Source organism: Echinops telfairi, unplaced genomic scaffold (genome assembly GCF_000313985.2).
Source record: "Echinops telfairi isolate 266 unplaced genomic scaffold, ASM31398v2 ScPeMD7_2;HRSCAF=8, whole genome shotgun sequence".
Taxonomy (NCBI): Eukaryota; Metazoa; Chordata; class Mammalia; order Afrosoricida; family Tenrecidae; genus Echinops; species Echinops telfairi.
Window position 1 is genome coordinate 60,296,453 of NW_022103898.1, and position 26,545 is coordinate 60,322,997.

At 36.6% G+C, this 26,545-nt stretch overlaps 1 protein-coding gene across 1 annotated transcript in view; it reads right to left on the bottom strand.

The window, feature by feature from the left end:
• TBC1D15 (TBC1 domain family member 15) overlaps window positions 1–19,607 on the bottom strand; it is a 55,114-nt gene extending 35,507 nt beyond the window's left edge. Inside the window, 5 exon segments of the mRNA XM_045290668.1 lie at window positions 427–529; window positions 6,277–6,487; window positions 11,459–11,597; window positions 18,936–19,010; window positions 19,512–19,607. Coding sequence (XP_045146603.1) covers window positions 427–529; window positions 6,277–6,487; window positions 11,459–11,597; window positions 18,936–18,953 — 471 coding nt within the window. The 5' untranslated portion in view covers window positions 18,954–19,010; window positions 19,512–19,607.
• Between the last annotated feature and the right edge of the window lie 6,938 nt (window positions 19,608–26,545).

Below are 26,545 nucleotides of genomic sequence, written 5' to 3' on the forward strand. Positions count from 1 at the left end.
AGAGGGGAAAAATGAGGACCTAATGTCGGGGGGTTTAAATGGAGAGAAAATGTTTTGAGAAACGATGTACAAATGCGCTTTACACATTGATGTGTGTATGGATTGGGATAACAGTTGTATGAGCCCCTAATAAAATGTTAAAAAAGAAAAAAAAAAGAAAGTTGACTGATGGCCATGTTCAGTATAATAAAGAAAAAACCTGCTCTATAAATAACTCAGAAACAAGCATGTCTCTATAAAAATAACTAACGTGGAATAAATTATCGATCTTGTCGAAGTACAGAGATCAGTTCCATAGAGTTTTCACACGCCCATGGATACACTTGCCTCTTTCTATGCATGCTCTGGAAAGATGATACATAAAAGATACATAAAACAATGGAGTCAGACTAATAGATTAATGCAGAATAAACTTTAGAAACATACTTGTATTAAACCATATGCTGGTTCATCAAGAAGATTTTCAAAAGACTGTGAAAGACTCTTATTCTGACAATTCACAAGAAGTGTCCTTTTATCCTGTGGAGAGCTGTAAAAATAAAGAGATGTACAGAAAATATTAACATGCCACATCAATTATTAATTATCTAATAAACATACGTACTTTCAAAATAAAAAACTTTTAAATATCCAGTTCTAGAATGGCTTCCTATTAATATCAGCAAATATTTTGCAACATTTTAAATTTAGTTTCAAAACTACATGAACTAAAATACAAAATTAACCAATGTAAAGAGATCTGAAGTACATTTTTACCTTAAGTAAAGCCAAGAGCATTACGCCGTAAAGAAAACCAAATCCTCATTTAGAGTTACAGTAGAAAAGGCTTATATTTACTTTTATTGTAATAAAAATTAAAATCAAAAGAAATTAGGATTTATCAAAATACAAAATACATTCCATAGAAAAAAATGTCTTATTTTTAAACTGTTTCCAAGTTCATCTCACAATTTATATAGCAATGTAAGGTGTTAAACATACAATAACATTTTATGAATCACCAAATATGTTCATGATGATAAGCACATACATATCATCATATTTAACAAAGTTATAATATATAGCTCAATTAATAGTTTTTAATGCTTGCTTATTAAGTTCTGGAAGCAAGTCTACATTGATATATTTTCAGTAATTACAGAATGAATACAATGCTTTCCTAAGAACATCTAATTCCACATAATCAGATGAAGTGTGCCATCTTTTTATACTCACTGTATTTTCTAACTTAGTCAGTTGTAATAAAGTCACAACTTTTGTCTTTAAAATAAAAAATGAATGTTATTTTACTATCTATCTCTAGTTTATTATAAATGTTCCAGATAAGAACTTTTTAATAACACTTATCTCTTCTCAATTCTAACATAGCAGGATGTAACAGAAATGCCACCGAGATATGAAATCCAAAACATGATCTTATGCTTACAGTCAGAAAAAGCCCTCGATGTTCAGAAACAACAGAAGCTAATAAGACCCTTGGCTTTCAGTCATTTGAAGTAGGAAAAAATTAATACTTTTCAAAATGTTCAAGTTAAAAGATATTTTTCTGAACTTTTTCCTCTATGTAATATTCAATATAGAGATAAATTCTCACAAAGCATGCTTTAATAAGTCAACATTTAAGTATAGTACCAAAAAATAAATACATAAATATAGCATTAAAAAATAAATGTAGCCAAAAGAGGAATTTTTTTTTCTTTTTTCCCTAGTATAGTGCTGCTGATACTTTGGTCATTACCTTGTTTTTAACCATTCAAGTCAAAATATTTATTTTAAATCCACTAAAAGAAATGGTCATGAAAGTCTAAGCAATGGCTTTACACGCAGAGGGGAACAAATACACAACCTTCAACTATCTTGGGACAAATCATTAAGGCTCCACACCAAAAACTGCAACCCCTAAACTAGAAATGAGAAGAGGCGACTACCCAGCCAACAAGAAACTACAAATACCTATTTTAAATGAAGTCCATCGTTTTTAAAATACCCGGTGCTGTGTGGCTGGGAATAGAAGGGCCAAAGGCCTAGGAGGGAGAAAGATTAGGTAATTTAGGGTTGGTTGCTCTAAGATAAGTGGGGAGCAAGGAGAGAGGAGGAAGAAGTACAAATGGAATCGAAAGATAATGGTATTTTTTCACAAACTTTCTGATGTTCCCCTTTAAATCAGTCAAGGACCAAGTAGACCTAGTGTTTTCCCAAAACAGCACTCACAAGAAACAAGGGTTGACATTCCATAATACTGTTAAAATGTTTTTATCTACTAGAACGTCTTAATACCACACTTACTTAATATTATAAATATTATGGATTACCGCACTGATTTAATCTGTAAATATTATGGATTCATGCCAACATTATTCAAGACATTAAACTCATTACAGCAGGGAGCTAAACCCTTAATGACGCCAGCATCAGTCATTCTATTAGCACCCACTGACAGGGCGTACAGAAAACCGTGGTCTAGTACACAGCACTGGAACCAACATATATCTCTTGAAAATTCTGAAGTACTTTCCAGGATTTAGAGTGAGCTTTGCTTCAACGACCTCAGAATTCAAAATTTATAACGGTTGGACAATGTTTTGCACAGTGGTGGAGCAATTTACTATTCCACAGTGCTATTTAAAATAACTAATACATAAAGCTAAAACTAAAATATAATTCTAAATGATGCCAATATCAAAAAGGCCAAAATAGAAAGATATATAATAGTTACATCAACAAAATTACATATATATACCAAAGGGAATAATAAAAGACTGAGAATCTCATGTTGGAAATAGTTGCTACATAAACAGTTGTAATTAAGATGATACAACCACTTAGCCTCTGAAGGGAATATTTTTCTGCTGAGAGATTTATGCATTAAATATGAAAGGTCCTAATATATAAAATAATTTTAATGAAACAAAATTGGTTCGGGAATGCTAAGAAAAATCATTTGGGGCTCATTTTGTCCAATTGAATATCATGTTTAAAATGCCGTTAGGTCAAGAACACTAATAATCATCAATGAATAGAACACACATCCCCACTTTACTCCAAGTACATAAATAAACCAACTGAAAAATAATGAGCCTCAGACAGTGACTCATTGTACACTGACTGAAGGAAGAAGCAAAGCATGGCTGACCTAGCAGCTTCCTCCATCTTATAAGGCTACCTGCCCATCATCAGTACATCTGCAATCCCTGCTCAAGTGTGGTCAGGCAGGCTGTTCCTGCAAGAGGGAGGGGACCTGACCTTTGAGAAGGAGAAGTTAATTCAGTAGGGAGAGGATGAGGAGACTGTGGCCACCAATGCAGAGCACATTCTTCAATTTAGCCTCATCTGGAAAATAAACTGTAGCAGCCTGGTACTTAACATCTCTTTCAACTGATTTTGATCTCAGAGACAAGGATAAATTGAAGGTAATATTTGAAAACTTTAATTTCTTTGAACTTGTGGGTCCTCACTAACAAGAGTTTGTGATTTCTTCTAAACAATTTTCTCATGAAAGACGATACATATAAATTGGGAATAATTTTTAATATTGGGATTTATTTGGAGTATCTTTACTACTTGGATTAATTAATCTCTGATGGGCCATATGGCAAACTGTAACACAACATAATTTATGATGAGGAAAAGATTAACTCACTCAGGGCCATCAAGTCGATTCGACTCACAGGAACCCTACAGGACAGGGTAGAACTGCCCCTATGTGTTTCCCAAACTGTAACTCTTACCGGTCATAGAAAGCCTCATCTTTCTCCCTCAGAGTGCTGGCTTTTCACACCGCTGACCTCGTCATTAGCAGCCCAGTGTGTAACCCTCTAGGCCACCAGGGGAGAAAGAGAATAAGAAGTATTTATTTTCAGCCTAGAGTATGGAGGGGTCTTGGAGATAAACTACTTGATCTTCTGGTTGTGACACATTTCAAGTCCTTCAGGAAGCGAAAAAAGCAAACCCTCCTTCCCCTAGTATCACAGAATACAGAGAAGAGAAGTGGCTGGTATTAAGGGAGTGGCCTCACAAAGACAGCAGATATTTGCTCCTCCAAGACCCACAACATCCCTGCCATTTGGTTCATAAACTTAATGATGAATGACGAGGAAAGAATAAAATGGGGGGATATCAGTCTTTCTACTTATTTTCTTTTTGACCAAGGCATTGAAGGTTGAAATTAATCACACATGCTCACATCTTGTCTCACTTAGATCGCATCCTCTCTCAGAGCTTAAATTACGATACACACACTGAAGACTTACACATTGAGACACACTGAGCTCTCACAGTGCTCTACGGTTCTTATTCAGAGAACTTATCAAAGATGAAATCTTACATTTATATGTTGATTAATATTTGTGTCTCCCACAGTATTACAAGCTCCATAAGGTGTCATATCTTTTTTCATTTTTCCTACCATTCGACAGAATTGAGGGTGTTTCAGGAACTACAAGAAAGCCATGTGACTGGAAAGTAAGAGTAGTAAGATGAGGCTTCTGGAACAGAGCTAAGGCAAGACAGGTCACTGACTATAGTAAAAAGGTTAGATTTTATTTAATGTTGTATTGAGATTCCTTAATCTCCTAAAATTTGAAATTATGATCTTGATCCCTCTCTTTAAACTGGTTATCACTTTCTTGCTGTATTACAAATGTGGCATATGGAAAATGCAATGTCTAAAACTAAGGCTAGTTCTCCAAAGTGTGAACTGACCAGCAATGAACAGGAGAAATATTACTTCCTTCATCCTAAAACTATGCCATGAGCTTGTTTAGGTGCTAATACTCTTATAACACGTCCCACTCACTAGCTATAATCTTCTGCCACCATCATGTTCCTCCTAAACTCGATTTAACCCCTGGGTGGACAGCCTATTCCAAGCTGTGGCTTCAAGATCCAAGCTCTACATACCATTAAGCAGGTCTAACTTTCTTGTAAGTAGTCCTGCCGCGTACACCTAGTACCAATCAGTAGTCAACACAGTATCAGAGAGGATCTCACAGGAGAGAATGCATCGCCTTTAGAGGGATTGGGACTATCAAACGCTTGTGACATTTTAGTATTTCAAAGTGAGGATACTCAAATGATGAACTATCACCTCTACAGTGCTCACAAACCTTAATTTCCCCCCTGCTTACCTCCACATATCATTCTCTGGTTAATAACACCAAACTTCCGCTGGATGACTGTACCCTCCCAATCCCCTGTGATAATGAACTATAGCTGACCATGGAACAACTTAAGTTTGATATGCAGAGACCTATGTATATATGATTTTTTTTCCTGTTGCCATTGCAGTGAGCATTAAGTGTTGAAAGTATTGGTTTAAGAGCAGGTCTTCTCTCAGAGATGATTAGTGTGACACGTGTTTTAAGCTGATATTTGCCAAACACTTGAGCTCACTACAAGAGCAACAGGGAAAAAAATCCACACAAGAGGCCCCACGAAGCTCAAACCTATGTTGTTCAAAGGAGGAGTATCTTTTGTTCTTGATAAAATTTGTGCTCTTCCCTTTACCTACAGCCCTCCCTCTAAGGGTCTCCTTTTCTATGACACTACGCTCACGCCGATGTCAGTCTCAACTCAACATTTTAACCTTCCTGGGGGAAGTCTTCCCTAACTCCTGCTCCCCCACCCCCAGGGTGAAATAGACACCCTTCCTCAGAGCACCTTTCTCTAGTTTCTCAGTTTTAAATGTCATCTAATCTTCAGAATTCTATACAATAAACTCTCACGAGATCCACAAGCATTCCTGCCTTGTTCACTACTAAAAATCAAGCAACTTTATACTTATTATAGACAGAATGTTTGTGTGCTGTGTGCATATACAGATGCACTTTTGTAAGTAAATATAAGCACAAGACTTTGGGGGGAAATTATATATTTATAATTTTATAAAGGAATAGACTGGCTTGGCTTAAATTTTCAACATTACAAATGAAATTGTTTGACAGAAAACATAAAATAAAAGGTTTTTTGGTAAATGAATAACCCATAAATCAGTAAGGTATCTTCATCAATCTAAATGTAAAAAAATTTTAATGCTGGACTACTCTTTTGGGAAAAATAAAATAGTAATAAGGGGCTATGTCCAACATACAATTTACCAAAAGGGCAAAATTTTCTTCAGGCACTAACCAAAAGATGACAATATCCCAGAAGAAAGCAAAGCTGCTTATGCCCTCACATGCACATAGGTCACTGAGGCCCAAACACAAGTGAAAGTCGTTTGTTGTGGATGAACACAACAATCCAGTGTCAATAAGTAGAAAGTAATTTGATACTTACTCACACAACACCACATATTTTTCCAGAGAGTCAATCAGTAGTTTGCTATCTCCGTGATGAAAGTGCAGAGCAGGGAGAGTGACGTCATCCTTTAGACAGAAAACCAAATACGACCAGCCCATACCCTCTTTGTTCTGCTTGATTGATTTCAGGTCTGTCAAACTGAACAGGAATGACCATTTGCTTTTTCCATTTCTATGACTTGGAGCATCTTAAAAACAAGAAAGTGGGGGGCAAAATGGTTTTGTTCACCTTTTTTAAAGGTACTTACAGTTCTCTTTATGACTGCCTAAGAAAAAAACTGTTGAACCCGGGGAATCACTTTAACACTCATATTACTATCATCTCCAACTGTATTATAAATGACAACATATATTCCTAAAAAGATGATATGAAAAAATAAGTATTTTCCATAAACAAATTAAAAAATGTTATCCCTATTTAAAAGATAAGGTTTGCCCCAAAGTTATCAGAGCTATGGGGACAGGCAGGTGATCTGAACTGCAGCACTACCATTTTAGGGAAGAGTCTGAGACAAAGAACTGAATCTCTGAGTCTCAGTTTCTTCCTCTGTAAAATGGAAATAATTATACTTACCTCCCATTGCTATTCTAAAAATTAAATTGGATTAATCGCTCAATGAATTCATACAGCAACAGTATATAGTAAATACCCAATAGATGTTAGCCTTGCCCACTCCCTCCAAATAAGAACTATGTGATACCTTCTCAAAGTCATAAACAAAAAAATTCTCTCCAATTATTTTTACTAGAGTATTCTGAAAGTGAAGGTAAGCATACTGACATAAAAAAGTAACATTTTCATGAATATACAGGCAGAGAAATATTTTACTTGTACAAACTCAACAGTGGGGACTTGATGAAAATACAAGTGCTTCAAAACAAAATGAATGCATGCATTCTTTCTAGCAAATCAATCTTCCACTAACTTAAGGTTTCAGTTCAAGCCAAAGTACAACTGTATGAAATAAAGCTGAGTCTGTGAACCACTTATGAGTATCTGGACTGTTGATATGTAAGTTTAAAATTATAGGCTCATGAACAAGTAACTTCCAAATCATCTCAAAAGAAAGTGTTAATTTTTTCTCACTGATAGTAATACTTATATTTAATTCCTAATCTAAAATTCCAGTTTGTTTTAATGCAGACATAAATGTGTCAAGTCTTTGAATTTAAAGAAAGTTATTTGTTATTCATATGAAGTGACACACTATCCTATTACTCTAGATCATTAATTCTGTCCCACATTTATCAATTTTATAAAGATAAGCTAAATACGACCTGCTCAAAAGACAGATCAATTGATGTTGACCTGCATGTGTGTCACCCTTCTCCAACAAGATCTTCTAAGCCAGCAGACTGAAATCTATAGCTTACAGAAGCATCCACTATTTCAGAGACAGTTCAACAATTATCATTTAAAAGGAAGTCCAGACAAGTTAAAGTAACTAACCTATTTATACACTGACCTAACTTCTGTACCATTCCAAATGATGAACTCAGATCTAAGGCTGGTTCTAGATTATGTGCCACATGCCCATTTGCCTAAATTACATCACATTCACTGGTATTTATATTATAAAGCTCATAAGACCACTAACAAGGTATTTGCAAAGGGAAATCAATTTTAAGTTCCAATCTCTCAATAAATCATTTAAGTGTGATTGCTCTTGGACAACCTAGAAAAGGTAACTAAAATTTGAAAATAAATACTACTAGAATATTTGCCAAGATGGAGAACATCTTAACAGCTAACCAGCAAGAAAACTAGGTACTGACCACCGTTAAATTCTTAAATTGTCTAAAATGTATTTAATCTAAAATTAGTAAAAGAAATCATATGAAAATATTAAATATAAATATACGTATATTAAATATTAAGTAAAATATTAAATAGAGGCTATGTGAATTATCAGGAGTTTGTGGCCGATAATTTTCAGTTTTCCTTCACTGAAGAATATAAGATAGTTCATATTAAATGCAAATGAAAATGCTTCACATACTTCAGTGCTTAAAACTGATACGCAACAATACATTACAAAAACTTCTACAAGTCCTTCCAGTGGAATAAAAGCTTCATGAGAACAGGAACTTTTATTTGTTCACATTTACATCTCCATAGCTAGAAGAAGCCTAGCACATAATGAGACTCCAAGATGTACTGAATACATAGCCTACTTTAGTCAGGAGCTGTGGTGGCAGGGTGGTTACAGGGCTCAGTTACGAACCAAAAGGTCAGTGGTATGACCTCACCAGTAGCTCTGCCAGAGAAAGATGTGGCAGTCCACTTTGATAAAACATTTACAGTCATGGTAACCCGATGGGGCCTGTCACCTCTGCCCTTAGGGGTACTGTGATTCAAGTTGACACAACACCAAAGGGGAGCATCAAGTCAACACAAAAGTAGTCTACCATTTAGTCTGTTAAGAATAGTTAACCAGAACAGAAATGGGTCCAAGTGTTAAAGAAAATGTCCCTTCCTTCTCCTTAAAAAAAAAAAAAAGCATAAGTAATTCCAGAAATTTAAGTATCTCTAGCATATTAACAGGAGAAAAGAGAATTTTGTGGCTTGGATAAAGTGGAACAGAATAGTTCACTAAGTCTCAATGTCTTGAATAGTTAACATGAGAGATAAGATATTTAGATGGATTCTGCAACAGGATGGCAGTCTGTGGTTCTGAGAATATTTTCAAAACATCTTATCTGCTATATAAAAGCATAAAATGCTTATGAAACACACAGGTAAATTGTTTATAAAATATAAAATTAAAGTAAGTCTACAATAGTCTATTTTTTTTCCAATAGTCTATTTTTAATGGTGTATTTCATCTCTGTGACTCACCAAAAAAAGATAATTACAAATATGTTTTTAATGTGGTAATTATTAAACATTAAAAGTTGAAACCGTGTCATCAAGCAAATTTTAACTCATAGGACAAGGTAGAATTGCCCCATATGTTCCCACAGATGTAGTGTTTCCAAGGCTGTAAAATTTATAGATGGAGGCCAGCTGGTGTAGTGGTTATGTGCTGGGCCGTGATCCACTTGGTCGGCAGTTCAAAACCACCAGCAGCTCTGCTGGAGAATGACTGGGCTTTCTACTCCCATAAACAGTTAGAGTCTCAGAAGCCCATAGGGGGTTGCTATGAGTTACCATTGACTCAATGTCAGCATGAATCTTTATGGAGGCAGATTGCCACATCTTTCCCTAAGGATCAGCTGGTGGTTTCAAATTGCCAACCTTTCAGTTAGAAGCTGAGTAATTAAATCACTTTACCACTCGGGCTCCTTCAACATTATTAGATAGGGAAAAAACTTAAAAGTTTCATCGTAGCATAAATTTGACTTCTGAAACTTCAAGCTAACTTAGAAAATGTGTCCTTAAGTTTTTAATAATTAGAAATAAAGCCTTTTCGCTTGTAAAAGTCACTGTGTACAGCAAACAACATAAATAGTACTTAAGTTTGCTAAGCTGCACAGCAAAACAAAGGCTCTCAACCCTGACTGCACATTAAAAACAGATGTCCATGTTCATCTCCAGAGTCTAATTTCATTGGCTAGGGAAAACGCAGGTACAAGTAGTTCTTTAAAAGCCTTCCTAAGTGAGTTCAACTAAGGAAGATGGTAAAGCAATCATTATTGTCAGATAATACTTTTCTCAATGTAAAATTTGCCCTTTCACGAAAACTCACCTCTTTCGCTCATTGCAATAGCCATTCATCTTTCATTTTCAAGAATCTAGCTATATTAGGGAACAACAAAAAACGGCAATTCACATAAACCAATCTAGAGGTTCTAGTTTAGAGAAGAAAAAAAACCCACCACTTAATCTGCTACATATACTAAAATCCTGTGGGTTTTTTAGTTGGTTTTTTGGCTTTAATATTTGGCACTACTCTAAGTTAAAGACTTTCCTTCTCAGTATTAAGGAAATGTAAAAAAGGGGGGGAAAGTAGTAAGACACACACATGAATGAGCTAATTGTTGGCAGAAGCTTGTGAATTACTACTTATTCTAATTGCCACTGTTTCCTAGAAATGATTAATGACTACATGTGAAATGACTTCGGAAGCCAAAAATGAAAACCAACTTTACTCAATAATTCTATATATATATATATGTGGCAATACACGTTCCAATAAATTTTGGCCAGTTTTTTCATCTGATTAAATTGAACATAATTCCTAAATCTAAACCCAAAAATGTTGAGGAAAATATACTTTGTTATATAACACAAAGAAATAATTTTTAATTAGAATTAAGCCTAAGGTTTTCACTCTATACAAGTACTCAATATTTAAAAAAACACACACACAGAGGTTGTCCACAACAAAGATAGTCACCAACTCATACAAAGGAAAATATGTAAGTTACTGTATACAAATAACATCTCTCATGTCAGGGGTCCTCAAACTGCGGCCCACAGAGGACATTTATCTGGCCCGCCGGGTGCTTTTGCCCCATTTTGTTTTTTCACTTCAAAATAAGACATGTGCAGTGTTCATAGGAATTTATTCAGTTTTGTTTTGTTTTTAACTATGGTCCAGCCCTCCGACGGTCTGAGGGACAGTGAACTGGCCCCCTATTTAAAATTTGAGGACCCCTGTCTTATGTGAATAAACTAGTACAGCCGTGTCAGGCTGGTCTTTTCTACTAACTACATGTAGATCACCACCACTTAACAACTATAAATTTAAGTAAACAAGCAGAGAAAGGTGAGCCTAGTAAGAGAATATATGTAAAGGGTAGACTGCAATGAGTGGTGAAAACCCCAGGAAGCACTAAAACTAGAATGCTAAGGTTCAGCTCTATTCGCCATCTCCCTCTGGAGCTTTAAGATGAAATAACATGATTTTATCTTTTAATTATACTACATAAAGAAAAATGCACATGAAGGAGAGCGAAATATTTTTAAACGTGTTTCTATTTTCCATCATTAATAGCTACTAAATAGAACAAGCATTTTTAAAGTTACCACTAACAATTATAACCAAAAACAGATGAAAGGGACTGTAATGGAAAAACATGGTAGTTACATATATTAATTAAAGCACCAAATCACTCTCTTCTTACAAAAGAAAATGCAAGCATTTTCTTTGCACTTTTATTTATTAATATGTTGTAGCAAATTAGTTTAAAATTTTGAAGGATTCAGTTCATACCTCCATTGGTATGTGCCTTCTTTTTAAAGGAAACTGTGTTAACCATGTCCCACTCAGCTTCGTAACTGTTCAGATGTTCCGGTCCTCGATGAGCTCTTTCTTTTGGAGACTGAGTCCATTCTACAACTGAACTGGAGTCCTAAATAATTATAACATAAAATAGTTAAGGTGTAGATTGAACCATTGAGTTATATGACATGTGAATTTTATGCCAATGAAACAGTTGGTAAGAAAATATTTAAAATCCAAATCTAGAATTTCTTCCAATCCATATTATCTCAGATTCTATATAAACTAAGTCGTTAGCAACATATGTAACAGACGATGCTAGTGGGAAATCTGAACACCTTTTCCTCTACTTTTCCCCTTTGCCACCTTTACCAAAAAGAACAAGAAAGCTTTTCAAATCTCCTCGGTAGTGAGGGCTGACCAAAAAATGAACAGAAATCAACAGTGGGAATTCTAGATATATTTCTGTTTTCCTAATAAAGTCTTAATTCCATTCCCTTTTTCTGCTGCTTTGAATGTAGCTGTGATGCCTAAAAATATGGCAGCTATTTATGACAAGGAGAGAAAAGACAAGAGAGCCATTGCAAACAGCTCTAAACCTCCATGTTTCTGGTTATTTGAGGGAAATAGCGAATTGTGACTAATCAGTTAAATCACCATTTGTTGTATATTCTCTTATTGTCAATCAAAAGACAATCAGTCAATTCAGAGCAAGGATTTTTAAAAGTCTAAAATTTTCTTTGCTCCCATAAAGAGCAAGCTACAAGAGCTCCTTCAACACAAGGAAGTCATCCAAAATGAAAGCAACATGAGATACAAGAAACTCAAAAAACAGTGTCACTGACTCAACTCCAACTCACAGTGGCCTATCGGCCGGAATGGAACTGTTCCTTAGGGTTTCCAAGACTGTAAATCTTTTCAGCGGCAAAGAGCCTCACCTTTCTCCTGTGGGGCAACAGGTGGATTGGAATCACTGAACTTCCAATTAGTAGTTCAATGCTTAATCCATCGAGTCCCCAGGCCTCTTTGTACAGGAAACCAAAAATCCAACCAAACTCCCTGCCACCAAGTCAATTCTGACTCACTGCAACCCTTTATGACAGCAAAACTGCCCCTGTGAGTTTCCAACACCGTAGCTCTTTGCAGGAGTCGAAAGCCTTGTTTTCCTCCCAGGAAATGAGGCTTAAATTAAGGCAAAGAGGCAAAAAGGAAACCCTAGGATGGCTGTTACATAATAAACCACGACAGCAACTAGTCCAGACTAAGGCTGGTCTCAAGGCTCTGAGAGAAATGCCTCTAAGAATATAATTAACATGTAAATGTTTTGAGTGAAAATTTAGAGGTGAATGAGAGTTAAAATGGCACTACAGACAGTGACTGGTTATCAGAAAGAATAACTGAAAGAGTAAAAGCATTAAAAAAAAGGAACAGCTGATGGAGTCTTAAAGGCTTATCTCAAAACAAACAGCCATCAGAGTGAGGCACCAACTAGGTCCACGTGTGTGGGGGGAGGTCAGGTGCTTACAGACATCCTCCCTGAAAGCAGTTAGTCACCAGACTACAAGGTAGGCGCCTTGTTCAAGGACAATGGAGGACAGGCCCGCTGTCATCGATTTGGTTCCTGTAGGTGGAGTTCACACCCTACTGATAATTGTGTCTACCAGTTGAGCCAGGGAACAGGTCAAACTGGCTCTGACACATCCAAAGTTAGGCTGCCATCCTGTATCTAGGATCCGCCCATCTTGCCACATGTATACCCCCAATCCCTCCTCTTCCTATTGTGTGGATACCCTAGATCACCCCCTCCCATTATTGTATTACCTATATATAGCACAGCCCCTTCCTGTGATGTGGGTCTTCACCTGTAATTAGGGGGCTTGCAAGTCCCCAGAGAATATAAAAGCCTTGGTTAGCATTAAATATCTCTCCACGTGGACCACCAAGCGGGGCTGAGACGAGCATTGCTACATGAACTGTGTCTGACTCCATTATTTCAATATTCCTCTTCCATCTCTCATGCTATGACTTTACTATAATCTTTACTTATTATCGCTGTACAATTAAGTCTACTGGACCCATAATGATATGCTAGGCGCTGGCTTCCCTTGCATATGGCGCCCATTATGTGTGGCCTTGTAGGAAAAGAACTATTTTGAGTTATATCCCATGTAACAATTGTACAGCCTCATTGGACAGTGAGGGTGAATCGGGAAAAATATTTTTGAGTTTATTTTTTTAAGTGTGGTTTTTTTTTTTAGTCCAAGTGAGATATGGGTCAGGCAAAGAGCAAGGATACAGAGTACAGTATCACTCTTTGCCATCTCTTGAAGAAACAAAATGTAGTGGTAACGAATAAGAGAATGAAAGAGTTTTTTCAAGTGGTAAAGAAATTTAATCCTTCTTTTCCAGAGTCAGGAACCTTTGATATAGAGATCTGGGATAAGGTAGCCATTAACTTAAGAAAAGCTCACAGGGAAGGATAGAGCACACCCATAGAGGCCTGGGAGCTGTGGGTGCAGATTAAAAGAGTGTTGGAGCCGCTGCAGGGTGAGAGAGCAAATGAACAAGATCAGCAGAGCAGAGAGAAACCTCTAAGCTGCGCAGACTTGAGTCAGGTGAGAAACAGGCAGAATGAGTGTCAGGCAGATGAGAATATTTTAGATGTAGCTGAGAAAACGAAGTTTCAATCAGGACATAGCAGAGTAGAAGCATCTGCCCCGCCAGAGTATAGTGCAAGGAATCACAATACTATCAGGCAAGCCAGTGCTGGAGGAGAAGAGATTAGATCCAAAGAAATGCAAATAAAGAGGTTTAACGGTGATGCTGGGAAAGTGAGAAGCAAAGAGTCAGGGAGTAGGAAGGCACCTATGCTCTCACAAGTGGAGAAGAGTATAGCTCAAGAAGCAGATTTAGAATTCAGAATGGCTTATCCCTTTACAATTATAGACAGGGAGCCTGACGAGCAGGACCCCGAAGGGAATCAAGAACGGCGATATACTGCCTTTCCCTTTAAACTACTGAAAGATCTCAAACAAGCAGTAGCTAGTTATGGTCCAGATTCACCATTTGTAATTGGTATGGTCAAGTCTATGGCAGATACGGAATATTGGATCCCGGCAGACTTGAAAGCTTTGACGAAAGTGTGTTTTTCCCCTTCAGAATCTTTGCAATATTAGATGCTATGGAATGAAGCAGCCCTTGCACAAGCACTCAAAAATGCAGAAGAGGGCATAGTTATAGGAGTTCATCAGTTGCTAGATGAGAATTACATCACAATTGAGGCACAATTAAACTTTGATGAGCAGACTTTTGCACAGGTACGGGAAGTCTGTCTAAAGGCCTGGGAGAAATGAATACCATCAGGAAGCAGTCGGCCAGGTTACATGACCGTAAAGCAAAGGAATGATGAGCCTTATATAGATTTCATATCCAGGTTGCAGGATGCTGTCCACAAAAATGTGGTGGACAAAGGGGCAGCGGATAATCTTATTCTTACGTTAGCATCTGAGAACTCAAATACATCATGTCAAGCTGCCATACGCCCTTTCAAGGAACAGAGCATGCTGTTAGATTATATCAGGATATGCAGGGATGTAGGATCAGATGAGCACAGGGCCAACCTCATGGCTGCTGCTTTAGCAAATTGCATCAGATCTAAAGGGAGATGCTTTACATGTGGAGCTGAGGGACATTATCAGAGAGACTGTAGGCAGGTATTACAAAAGAACAGGGCAATTCACAGCGGAAAAGACCCAGGGAAAGAGTCTGAGCAAACTGGACTTTGCCCCTGCTGCGACAGAAGTAGTCACTGGGCAGAGCATTGTCATATAAAGTTTAGCAATAGAGGACATTTACCTGGAAGTAAGGCCCAGCCAAAAAACGTGTAGCGGGGCGTGCTCCAAGCCCCTTTGAACAGAGCGCAGGTCATAGAGGAAGGAGCTTGATACAGACCCCGCCCAGCAGAACATGGGAGGCAAGGTGTCTGCCTGCCAGAGCAAAGCTTTTAGAGAGAAACTGCAGGCATCCCCTAGCTCACAGTAGGAGACCAGATCTAGGCAAACGGGCAAAAGCCCAGCCCCTGTTCCGGCTGCAATAACCTTGATTAACCAAGAGAAGGCTCAGAAACTCACAGCAGTTTGCTGATTCTAAAAAGCAGGAGCCTCTTACTGAAGAGTAATACAGTTTTTATCAGGAAGTTTTAACCTAAGTACTCAAGGAATTAAAATTGATACTGGAGTGAATCAGAATTGTAAGTAAAAGCCTAAAGCTGTGATTAAATCAGAAATTATTAAGAACGGCTATGGAAGTCCACTACCAAAAATAACTATAGGATGTTTATTAGGAAAGTCCAACCTAAATTCTCAAGGTACTCAGATTATTGCTGGAATTATTGATCAGGATTATGAAGAAATTAAGGCAGTAATAAAATCTGATATACCATAGTTTATTAAAAAGGAAGATCGCTTAAGCCAATTTTTTTCTTCCTTGCATTCCTAGAGTAAAAATATATGCCTATCAGGAAAGAGTACTTGAGAAGTCTGACCTCCCTTTAAATCAAGGGGTCTTTTGGAATGCTGTTGTGGGGAAACAACAGCGGCCCCACGTGGAATTAGAAATTGGAGGAAAAAGGTTTTTAAACTTTGGATGCAGGGTCATTTCTCTCGGGCAATCAGGAGGGCCTAAGACCTGCCCATTAACTGCCTCTAAATCCAACATGGAAGGAGTGAGAGAAGTTAACCAAGACAGTATATTGCAAGAAGGTAAAATCATAAAGTGTAAAGAGCCTGTAACCTTATTGGTAAGCCTGGAGAAAAAAAGGTCTGCATGGTAAGTTACTTCAAGAACAGTTGAACAAATTTATTAAGAATTTTTTCAGTCTTTCAAAGTATGGTAAGAAGTTCTCCCAATTAGTCAGCTCTCTTAATTTCTTCCCGCCATGGTGGGAAGAAATAGGGCCAAAGAGGAATGTCTGCTTCTATAGAGAGAATGAATTAACCATGTGCTCACTTTAAGGCAGCACAGCTTTAAGGGAGAAACTGTGGAAATGATAGACAACCACAGGAACATATACTCAGACTATTATCTCCAACTACCAGAGTGGCAGTCTTCCTGCCATGGTATACTAGTCTTCCAGATTCCCTCCGTAACAGTCAGGGATTGAGTCCCAGTTTTATTTCCCTCAGTGCTAGTATCCCACATAGAAGGAACATACCATCCTATGTGATCCAAGGATTATAAATAATAAAATCTAAATCCAGAGGGAACAGTATCAAGAGTTTCAATTCTGAATACCCAGTTTGCAGAAGGCCATGGATGACAGTGGAAGCCCAAATCCATTTGCAGCATTCCCTATGAAGATTGAGTCTCTGACCATAGTTCAGAGATGGGAATAGTCTAGTCATTAGATAGAGAACATTATCAAGTCAATTATGGCTGATGTAGTTAGTTAAAAATCTAAGATCTTATTTGATCCATTTTTAATTTGTTCCAATTTTTAATAATTATGCTTTCTTTTCAATTGTGGTTTTTCTGTTTTATTTTGTCATGACCTACGGCCATGGCAGCAGAGGTTGGGGGGAAATGAGGAGCTAACAACAATGAGTACAAGAAAGAAGAAAATGTTCTAAACTGTGGTAAAGATTGTAGAGCTCTTCTTAATATGATTGAACAACTAAATTATATATGTGAATCATATGCCATTAAAAAAATTTAATCAAGTTCTATCTCCCTTCTCTAGTGAAATGTCAACACAGTACCTAAATTAAAAATAAAAATAAAATAGTAGCATTAGAAGAATGTTAATCAGACATAGAGCTTTAAATTCCAAAGAAAAAGCTACAGGGTTTGATTGCTGACTGCCTGAAATAATGAAAAATTTGGTCAGAAAAATACCTGCTTTTCATAATAAGCCTTGTAAAACTTAGATGACTTCTGTAGAAAATGTCTAGTTTGGATAAATAAAAATTCTATTAAATATTTATTTTACAGATTTTTGAAAGAAAATATTAAGACAGGGATGTATGTGAAGAGCGAAAGTACAGCAAATTGGAAGTACAACTATTCAATAAAAATTGTGTTTCCATTATAAAACTTGCCCTATTATATTCATTCCAGTATTTCACATATATAGAAAAGTTAACTCAAAATGGATCACAGATCTAAGTGTCAGAGCTAACGCTATAAAAGTTTCAGGAGAAACATGGATGTAAATCGCTGTAGCCTTGGTTATAAAGGCAACGGTTTCTTAGATGTGACACCAAGAGCACAAGCCACAAACCACCAAGAAAACAGAAAGACGACCCACAAAGGGAGAAAAAATATTTGGAAATCACACATTTGACAAGGGACTTATATCCAAAATATACAAAGAACTCTTGTAACCCAGCAATAAAGGCAAATAATTAAATGAGCAAAGAAGTTAAAACCAGCATTTCTCCATAAGAAGATATACAAATGAAATGGACAAGAATCACATGAAAAAATGTCTAACATCTTAAGTCACTGGGGAAATGCAAACCAAAACCACTTGAGATAACATTTCATACCCACTAGGTTGATGAAAATAAAAAAGACAACATTGATGAGAATATGGGAAAACTGGAATACTCAAACCGTGCTGGTGGAATTAATTATAACATGGTGCAGCTGATTTGGAAAAATGTTTCATGGCTTCTCAAATGTTAAACATAAAGAGTTAAACACCATGAAGCAATCCCACTTTTAAGTATACACCTAGTAGAAATTCAAACAAAGGTCCTCACAAAAACTTGTACGTATGTATTTATTCATAATAGTTCAAAATTAGAAACACAAATGCTCATCAACTGATAAATGGATGTTATATCCATAAATGGAATGTCATTCCACAACAAAATGAAGTTCTAATACATGCTGTATTAAAAACATTGGAACACTGAAAACATGCTAGGTGAAAGAAGTCAACCACACAAGAATACATCTTATATAATTCCATTATATGAAATGCACCAGACAAATCCTTAGGTGGATTAGTGGTTATCAGGGGCTGGGGATAGGGTGAGAGAGGAGTAACATCTAATGATACAGAGTTGCTTTTTGAGAGTAATGAAAATATTCTAAAATTAACATCAATCATGATTGCACAACTCTCAAACTATAATTTTACATTGACCAGTATGTTTTAGAGTGAATTTTATGGTATATGAATTATATCTCAATAAAATCAAACCAAATCTGCTATCACAGAATGATTCCAACTCCTCGCGACGCTCCAGGACAGAGTAAAGCTGTCCTGTGGGGTTTCTGAAGCTGGAGCTGGTATGAAGAGTCACATCTTCCTTTGGCAGAGGGGCTAGTAAGTGCACACCACCAGTCTTTCGAGTTGGCAGCCCAGCATCTAACCCACTGTGCCAGGAGGCTCTCTAGATCTCAATAAAGCTGCTAGGTTTTTAAGCGGCATTCCTTTAGTCACATAGTCTTTCTTAAATACCTTTCCAGCATAGAGCATGCTAGAAGAATCTAATGCATCATCCAGGGGTCTCCAGTCCACTATTACTTCAGACTCCTAAGGAAAAAAATTATGAATCGTATTTATTATTAGTATCTTACATTCTTAGTCACATTTCAATTCCCAAAACTAAAATGATAAACACTTAAACATTAGCACTTTAAAAAAATATTCTACGTAAATCCTTTGTCACAACAAATGTTATATATATTTTAAACTCTCAAACTTTTCATTACAAAGTTATAATACAACTTCTAGAAGTTGTTTTAAAATATTGCATGCCATTTTACCATATATACTTGAGTATAAGCCGATTTTTTCAGCAGTTTTTGTAATAAAATTAGGTTCCTTGGTAGATTTTCGGGTTGGCTTATACCAGAGTATATATAGTATTCATCTATTCAAAGCAGTAAATCTCAAAACCATTCCCATATTATATTTAAAAACACTTTTCAATTATAAAATCTTGTAGATGAGATTAAAATTTTCTGATTATACTTCAAGGATGAACCACTATCATAAACATTTATTAAATGAAACCATTTACTTAAAACATACCTTTTCTAAAACACGTAATATTCCCGAAATAAAGTTGTCATGATCATTAGTCTTTCCACAAGATGAGTGAATATATACTCCTTCTTGTTCATATATAATCTGGAACAGCAAAATAAAATTGATATAGAGTTAATTTCACTCAGTACTATTTCTACCTTCATTTTTAAAAAAGAGGATATTAACTTACAATTCCTAGTCAAGCTGCCGGTGATTTCATATATAAAGGTATTCTTTTATAAACATCTATCAAACTAAAATGCATTTCAAATAAAAGTAAACTGAAAGTTTGCTTTGTTACTCATCAAAGTTTGTTTTTCTAATTACTAATAAGTGCAATCTTGACCTTTCAAGAATGATCATAAAGATGTCAAGCAAACTCTTATTTGTCTTAATATTCAAATTCCACTTAAAATATATTTCTTTAACAAACAATATGCAAAATGGGTTAACCCTGAAAATGAAAATAGCCAAACGTGATTTTCTGCATGAGTTTTGCTTTACATTAAAAATTTTTAACTAACTGATGACAAACTCAAAATATAAAGTTTTAAATAAGAATTTAAACCCAGTAAGAGGCCTGGTAAGGATTGATCAAGGGCAATGTAACCAACAGGAATTACTGAAACCCAAATGAAGGCTGAACATGATAGTGGGACAAGAAGAAAGTAAAAGGAAATAGAGGAAAGAACTAGGAGGCAAAGGGTATTTATGGAGGTTTAAATACAGGCATGTACATATGTACATATATATAGGATGGTGTGTTAATCAACCCTGGTGGCAGAGGAGTCTATACACATGGCTGTTAACCATCAAGGGTGTGTTAAAAGAAATAATACAAATGAGATAGGCCCTACATTTGCCCCACCTTACTCCCATGAGGGAGTTGAGAGAGAAAACTCTGGAAGCACTTACAATCTCCCTGGGTATAGAAGATAAGTGTTTGGACAGAGTACTCCTAGTGATCTTGCCTTAAGGGAGGGGGCGAGAAAGGAGAAAAGACACACATAATTAAATACTGTGTTGATACCATACATTCCCAAACTTTTTTTGGCCTACCACCCCTTTTCAGAAAAAAAATTAGCACCCCTCGCCAATTAAAAACTTTTGTACTACAGCCCATAAGCCAGGATACAGTAAATCTAGGTAGATACTTTTGTAGGACCCTCTGGATCAGTGTCCCCCAGGGGGTAATTTCACACACTTAGAGAAACACTGGCTAGTAAACAAACAAAAAAACAAAATCACTGCCATTGAGTCAATGCCAACACAACAACCCTACAGGACAGGGTAAGTACTGCCCCTGGGAGTTTCTGAGACTGTACCTCTTTATAGTAGTTAGAAAGTCCTACAAAGTGGATACTGTGTTCCAACTTTAGACTTCCCAAACTCCACTATGCCACCAGGGCTCCTTTTATACCATCTAACAAAGTTTAAAAGTAGGACTCAAAAGTGTCAAAATGTTTCCAAGTACTTAAGCACCCTAGGACAAAGGCCAAAAATATTTTATAGAAATACAAAATGTCTAGCACCCAGCAAGATTAAATTCCTAATTTCTAGCATACAGTAAAGAATGGCACAGGTATAGAAAAAGAAAGGAAAATATAAGCAATAATGAAAAGCCCTGATTAATCAAAAATGTCTCCAAAATGACAAAATTTATAAAATTAATAGCTCAAAACCCATTGTCATCAAGTAGATTCTAACTCACAACTCCCCCAAACAGGGTTTCTGAGGCTATAAATCTTTAAGGGAAGAGATAGCCTCATCTTTCTCCCATAGAGCCACTGGTAGGTTTGACCTGCCAACCTTGTAACTATCAGTCCAAGATAGAAAAAAAAGCTAGACAAAAGTTGGAACTTGTTAATAGAAGGTATAGAAAATACTAAAAAGACCTCACTGAACATCTAAATAAGAAACCGACAATGTTAAGATGAAAAATACATTGGGTAGGATAAACAACAGACTAAACACTATAGAATAGTGCATTTGAGCTTTTGGGAAAATAAGGGAACAGAGTACCAATGAGCTGTAGGAAAACCCAGATATGTATGTGTGTCTGTTTTATGAAGCACGCATAAAAAAGATACAAAAGTAAAATATATGAGAAAACGATACAAGAACCAGGATTAAAATATTGTTCTAGATTCTTATACTCTCTATATTGTGTAGTAAATTGTGTAAGTAATTGAAAGTCATTTGTGTAAGTAAATTTTTTATAATATGAACTCAAGCTATAGTTCTCAAAGTGGGAGGTACCAACCGCTGGGGGGAGCTGAAGCAACCCAGGAGTACTACAAGAGCAGATACCTACACTTTATCCTGGGTTACGGGTGATAGTATAAAAGTTGTTAACTGTCACAGGGACATGGTGGTTTTTGTTTTTCTGTAAAGGAGGAAGTAGGACAAATAAGTTTGGGAACCTATGATCTAATCACTTAGGTAACAAAGAGTTATAAATAAAAAGGTAACAAGGGAATGCAAATGAAATTCTATAGCGAAATATGCTCGAGTAATCACAAAGAAGGAAGAAAAGAAAATATAAGACAAACAACATGTTGACAACTTACTCAAATCAGACATCATGTTAAATCTAATCTGAAGAACTAAAGAAGCCAACTAAGAGGAACAGATTGTCAGACTGGACTTTTTAAAAAAATCTAATGCTATGCTTCCTAAAATAAAGACATACTAAATATTAAGACACAAACAGGTTTAAAATAAAAAGTTGGCAAATATATCATGCTAACGCTAATAAAGTAAAACTTGAATATGTTAATTCCAAGGGAAAAAAATTCTATGAAGTATAAAGATCATTTCATAACGTCAACTTGAGAGACAGAAAAATTAAGTACAGACACAGAGCACTTAACATTGTCACCCATCCTACCTAATGGACACTTGTAGAACACGCCATCCAACAGCAGAATACACATTCTTTTCAAGTACACACAACAATTAACAAGACAGATGACACTGAAGTTCATAAACAAATCTCAGTAAATCTAACAGAATTCATGAACGTAATGTGACCACAGGCGAATCAGTAATAAAAGTTTCTTGGGACATCCCCAGATGTTTGAAAATTAATTACACACTTCCAAATAACCATGATACAGAGGAAATCAAATGAGCAACTAAAATCATTCTGAACTGAATAAAAATGCAAACACATCATATCAAAATTGTGCAGTTACTAAAATAGTATTTTAAGAGGAAATACCCACTATTTAATACCCTTAATTTTTATTAAATCTCAAATTAATTACATCAGCTTCTACCATAAATCTTAAAAAGAAATACAAATTAAATCCAAAGTAGAAGGGAATACTGTCAAGCAGAGATTAATAAAAAGAGAAGATTAAACAAAAAATCATTTTTCAAGAATATCAATAAAATTGGTAAAACTACAGGTATATTTATCAGGAAAAAAGCAAAAGGCACAAGCTATAAATTCTACTGATAAGAAAATGATAATAAGGAAATTTATAAACAAATCTATACTAATAAACTTGACAACTTAGGCATAACAAATTACTTGAGAAACTCAAGTTCCCAAAGTTCACTCAAAAAGAAAAATATAACCTGAGTAATTAACAGCCTTTAGGAAAACTGAGCTTACAGTTTAAAACCTTCCCACAAAGAAAGTTCCAGACCCAGAGAGCTTTACTGATACATTCTACCAAAGAAAAACCACCACCAAAGCCACATACACTTCCAGAAAACTAAGAAGGAAGCAAACTTCCCAAGTAAATCAACAAGGCCAGCCTTATCAGAACACCGAAACTAGACAGAGGCATTACAAGAAAATAAAACTAATGGTCAGCATCTTTAGGAACACAGATGTTACATCTAGGATGTTCTAGGGAGCTCAGCACCCAAGTATCTCAGCATTACTGAATATTTCTCCACTTGAAAAATTTACAACCACCTTAAACTCAGTATGTTCTCTTAAATCTGCTCCTCTCTGATCTTCCCAAATCCACCAAAGGCATCTCAACCACTTACCCCAAGTAACTCCCTCATCACTCTCATCACTCCTACCTATCTCACAAGCCCTGTAAACTGTTCTCTAGTATCATTATTCCTATCCTTGACTACTGAAATAACAGTATGGTCTCTCTTCTCCCAGTCTAGCCACCTTCCAACAATCTGTGCAGTATGTAATCTATGTCAAGGCTCATCTTTATAAAATGCACATTTTATCATAATATCAGGCCTAAGCTTAAATTTCTTCTGAATCTACCCTTACCTATTTATTTATAAATCCTGATACTCCCCAACACACACAACTTTCTGGCCTCGAGTCATTCTGAACTCGTCCTGTCCCTGGACGTCCCCTGGACGTTTACTGTGTACACTCTCTTCTCTGCACCTGGAATACCATCTTGGTTCTTTCTTTGAGCAGCTTCTACTGTCTTCAAAAGAACATGAACAAAAGCATGCCTAGCCTCTTCCACCTACCCCCATTCCACCTAATCTGATTTAGAAGTTTCTTGATTCATGAGGCTTCAAAAAGTTCATGGATAGAAAATGAAATGGAAAGAGTATAGAATTTTTCCACAAGCCCCCTTTTGAAGGCTCCTCATAAATTCACCAGATACATGAATGACCAACTATATTCTGGGATTAAAGCATGCTAGCAGGGGAAAAAAACATACAACCAAAATAAAGTAACTAAATTAGACGTATCTACTAAATTAGTACACCAGAGTCTCTTAAACTTTTTCCACTTGCAACTAATCTTTACCTGAAATATTTCCAACACGAGTAAGCACTGTCACAGCACCTCAGATTCACTGTTTGATTTTAAATTAGTTTTTGGTGGCTGCACCATACAGAAGCCTTTAACTGTTGCCACATTTTTCAAAACTCCCGAGTTCTGTTACGTGACTCCGTTTTAAGCTTTGATGTAGACTAGAAATCAATGGTCATAGCAAGAGGGTGGTGGAGAACGCAAAGGGTCCTGAACAAGAGACATTTTTAAGTGTTCCTTCAATACATACATACTGAATGCTTAATGTGCCAGATAGAATAAGCTCCGAGGTTGGAATAAATGAGATTCAATTACTACCTTCACAGCACTCATCATCTGAGGAATTAAAAGAAAAAACAAACTCTTACAACACACGATGGACAAATAGCAGGTCACTTATTTACTGCTATCAAGTCCACTCTGACTCATAGCGATCCTATAAATAACACATAATTACCAGATCTGGAGTCCCTGACGGTACAATCACTCAAGATTTCGCTATGTGAAAGGGTGGTGATTTGGATCCAACCAGATGTATCTCAGAAAAAAGTCTGGCGATCTAACCCTGAAAGAGCACAAGTACTGAAAACTTTATGGAGCAGAGCTGTATTCTGAAATACGCGGGGTGGCTATGAGTTAGAAAGATGACCCAATTGCAGCTGGTTGTTTCTGCTGTTACAATTAACAAGACAGATGGCAAGGTGAGAGTCCGTATATATCAGACTTTAGTGACATCTAAGCTGAGACCTGAACGATGGCAATTTCAAACATAAGAGGGTGAGGGAAGGTAGAGAGCATCTGTTCTAGGTAGAGGGAAATTCTACTGAGAACAAAAGTTCACTTCACAGTCGAAGCCAAATTATCAGAGGTCCGGGGCCAAATAGGTTAGAGGGATGAATAAAAACCAGATCAGAGCATATAAGGGTTTGGTTTGGTTTGGTTTTGTGTTACTTTACTTTTTTATATAACAATTTTTATTGTAAATTAGACGTGGCTTTACATCCCCAATAGTTTACCTTTCACCAGCTCCAGCACCACCCAACTTCACAACTGTCACTAGTCTAGTTCATTGCTTGTATCTTCCCTTTCTTGTTACCTGGCCCTCACCTGCCTTGGGAATCTCCAGTCTGGTCCTTTTGGTATGAGTCTTTATTTCAGATTGCTTTGTCATCCATCCTGCCCTCCTCCTTTACAACTGTGGTTTCATATTAGCTGTCCCTTTGTAAATGGCTAATTTCACTCTGCATAATATTCTCCAGATTCATCCATGCCATGAGTTTTATCATGGTGCTTGGCAGTTTTATCATGGTTTTTTAGGCATACCTAGTACTCCATTATGTGTATGTACCAGTTTCTTTATCCATTCTTCTATTGAAGAACATTTAGGTAGTTTCCATCGCCTTGCTGTTGTGAACAGTGTTGTACTGAACATGGGTGGCATAAAAAGTTTTATAGCCATATTCAAGAAATTGGGTGTTTAAAGGGGGAAAAAGCCACTGGAGAGTTCTAGCAGGGAAATGCGTTAGGCAGATGTGCTCTTTCTGAGCCAACACACTGGCTACAGGGCCAACAATGAACAGCTGAGGGGAAATTCACACTGGCTTAAATTAAGGCACTGGCAGTAAAGACGGGAAGCAGATAGAAGGTCAAGATGACACGACTTTGTGCTGATTAGATGTGGGAAGTGGAGAACAAAGGAGTCAAGGACAAAACTGAGTGAATGAGACTGCTCACTGAGCAAAAGAATAAGGAAGGAGGAAAGCAAACAATGAGGTAGTTGTCTTTAGGGTGTGTTAATCAGAAAAGATTGCTGAACTAAAGAAGTGCAGAATGCAGGCGGTTTTAACAACACACCACAGAAATCCTGAGTAAGGAAGTGAAACTTTGATATACAAATGTCAACACCATTTCAAGGATGGATGAGGTGGGGTTGTGCATTGGGCTGCTAAACACAAGGTCAACAGTTTGAACTAACCAGCCACTCCTCGGAGAAGAATGAGGATTTCTACTCCCGGAAGAGCTACAGTCTCGGAAACCCACAGCAGCAGTTATACCCCGTCCTACGGGGTCACTATGAGACAGTGAGTTAGCTGTTGTTGAAGGGTGTCAGCATAACTAAGTGTGAGATGGAAGTCGTAGAATATAGCAGTCTGAGGAGGCACAACAAATGAGGACGTATTGCTGTTGATACATCATATCAATGCACAAAAAAGTGACAATTTCAGGCCTTCCTTCCACTAAAAAGTGAAAATAAAGTTAGATTATAATAATAGCTTATCAA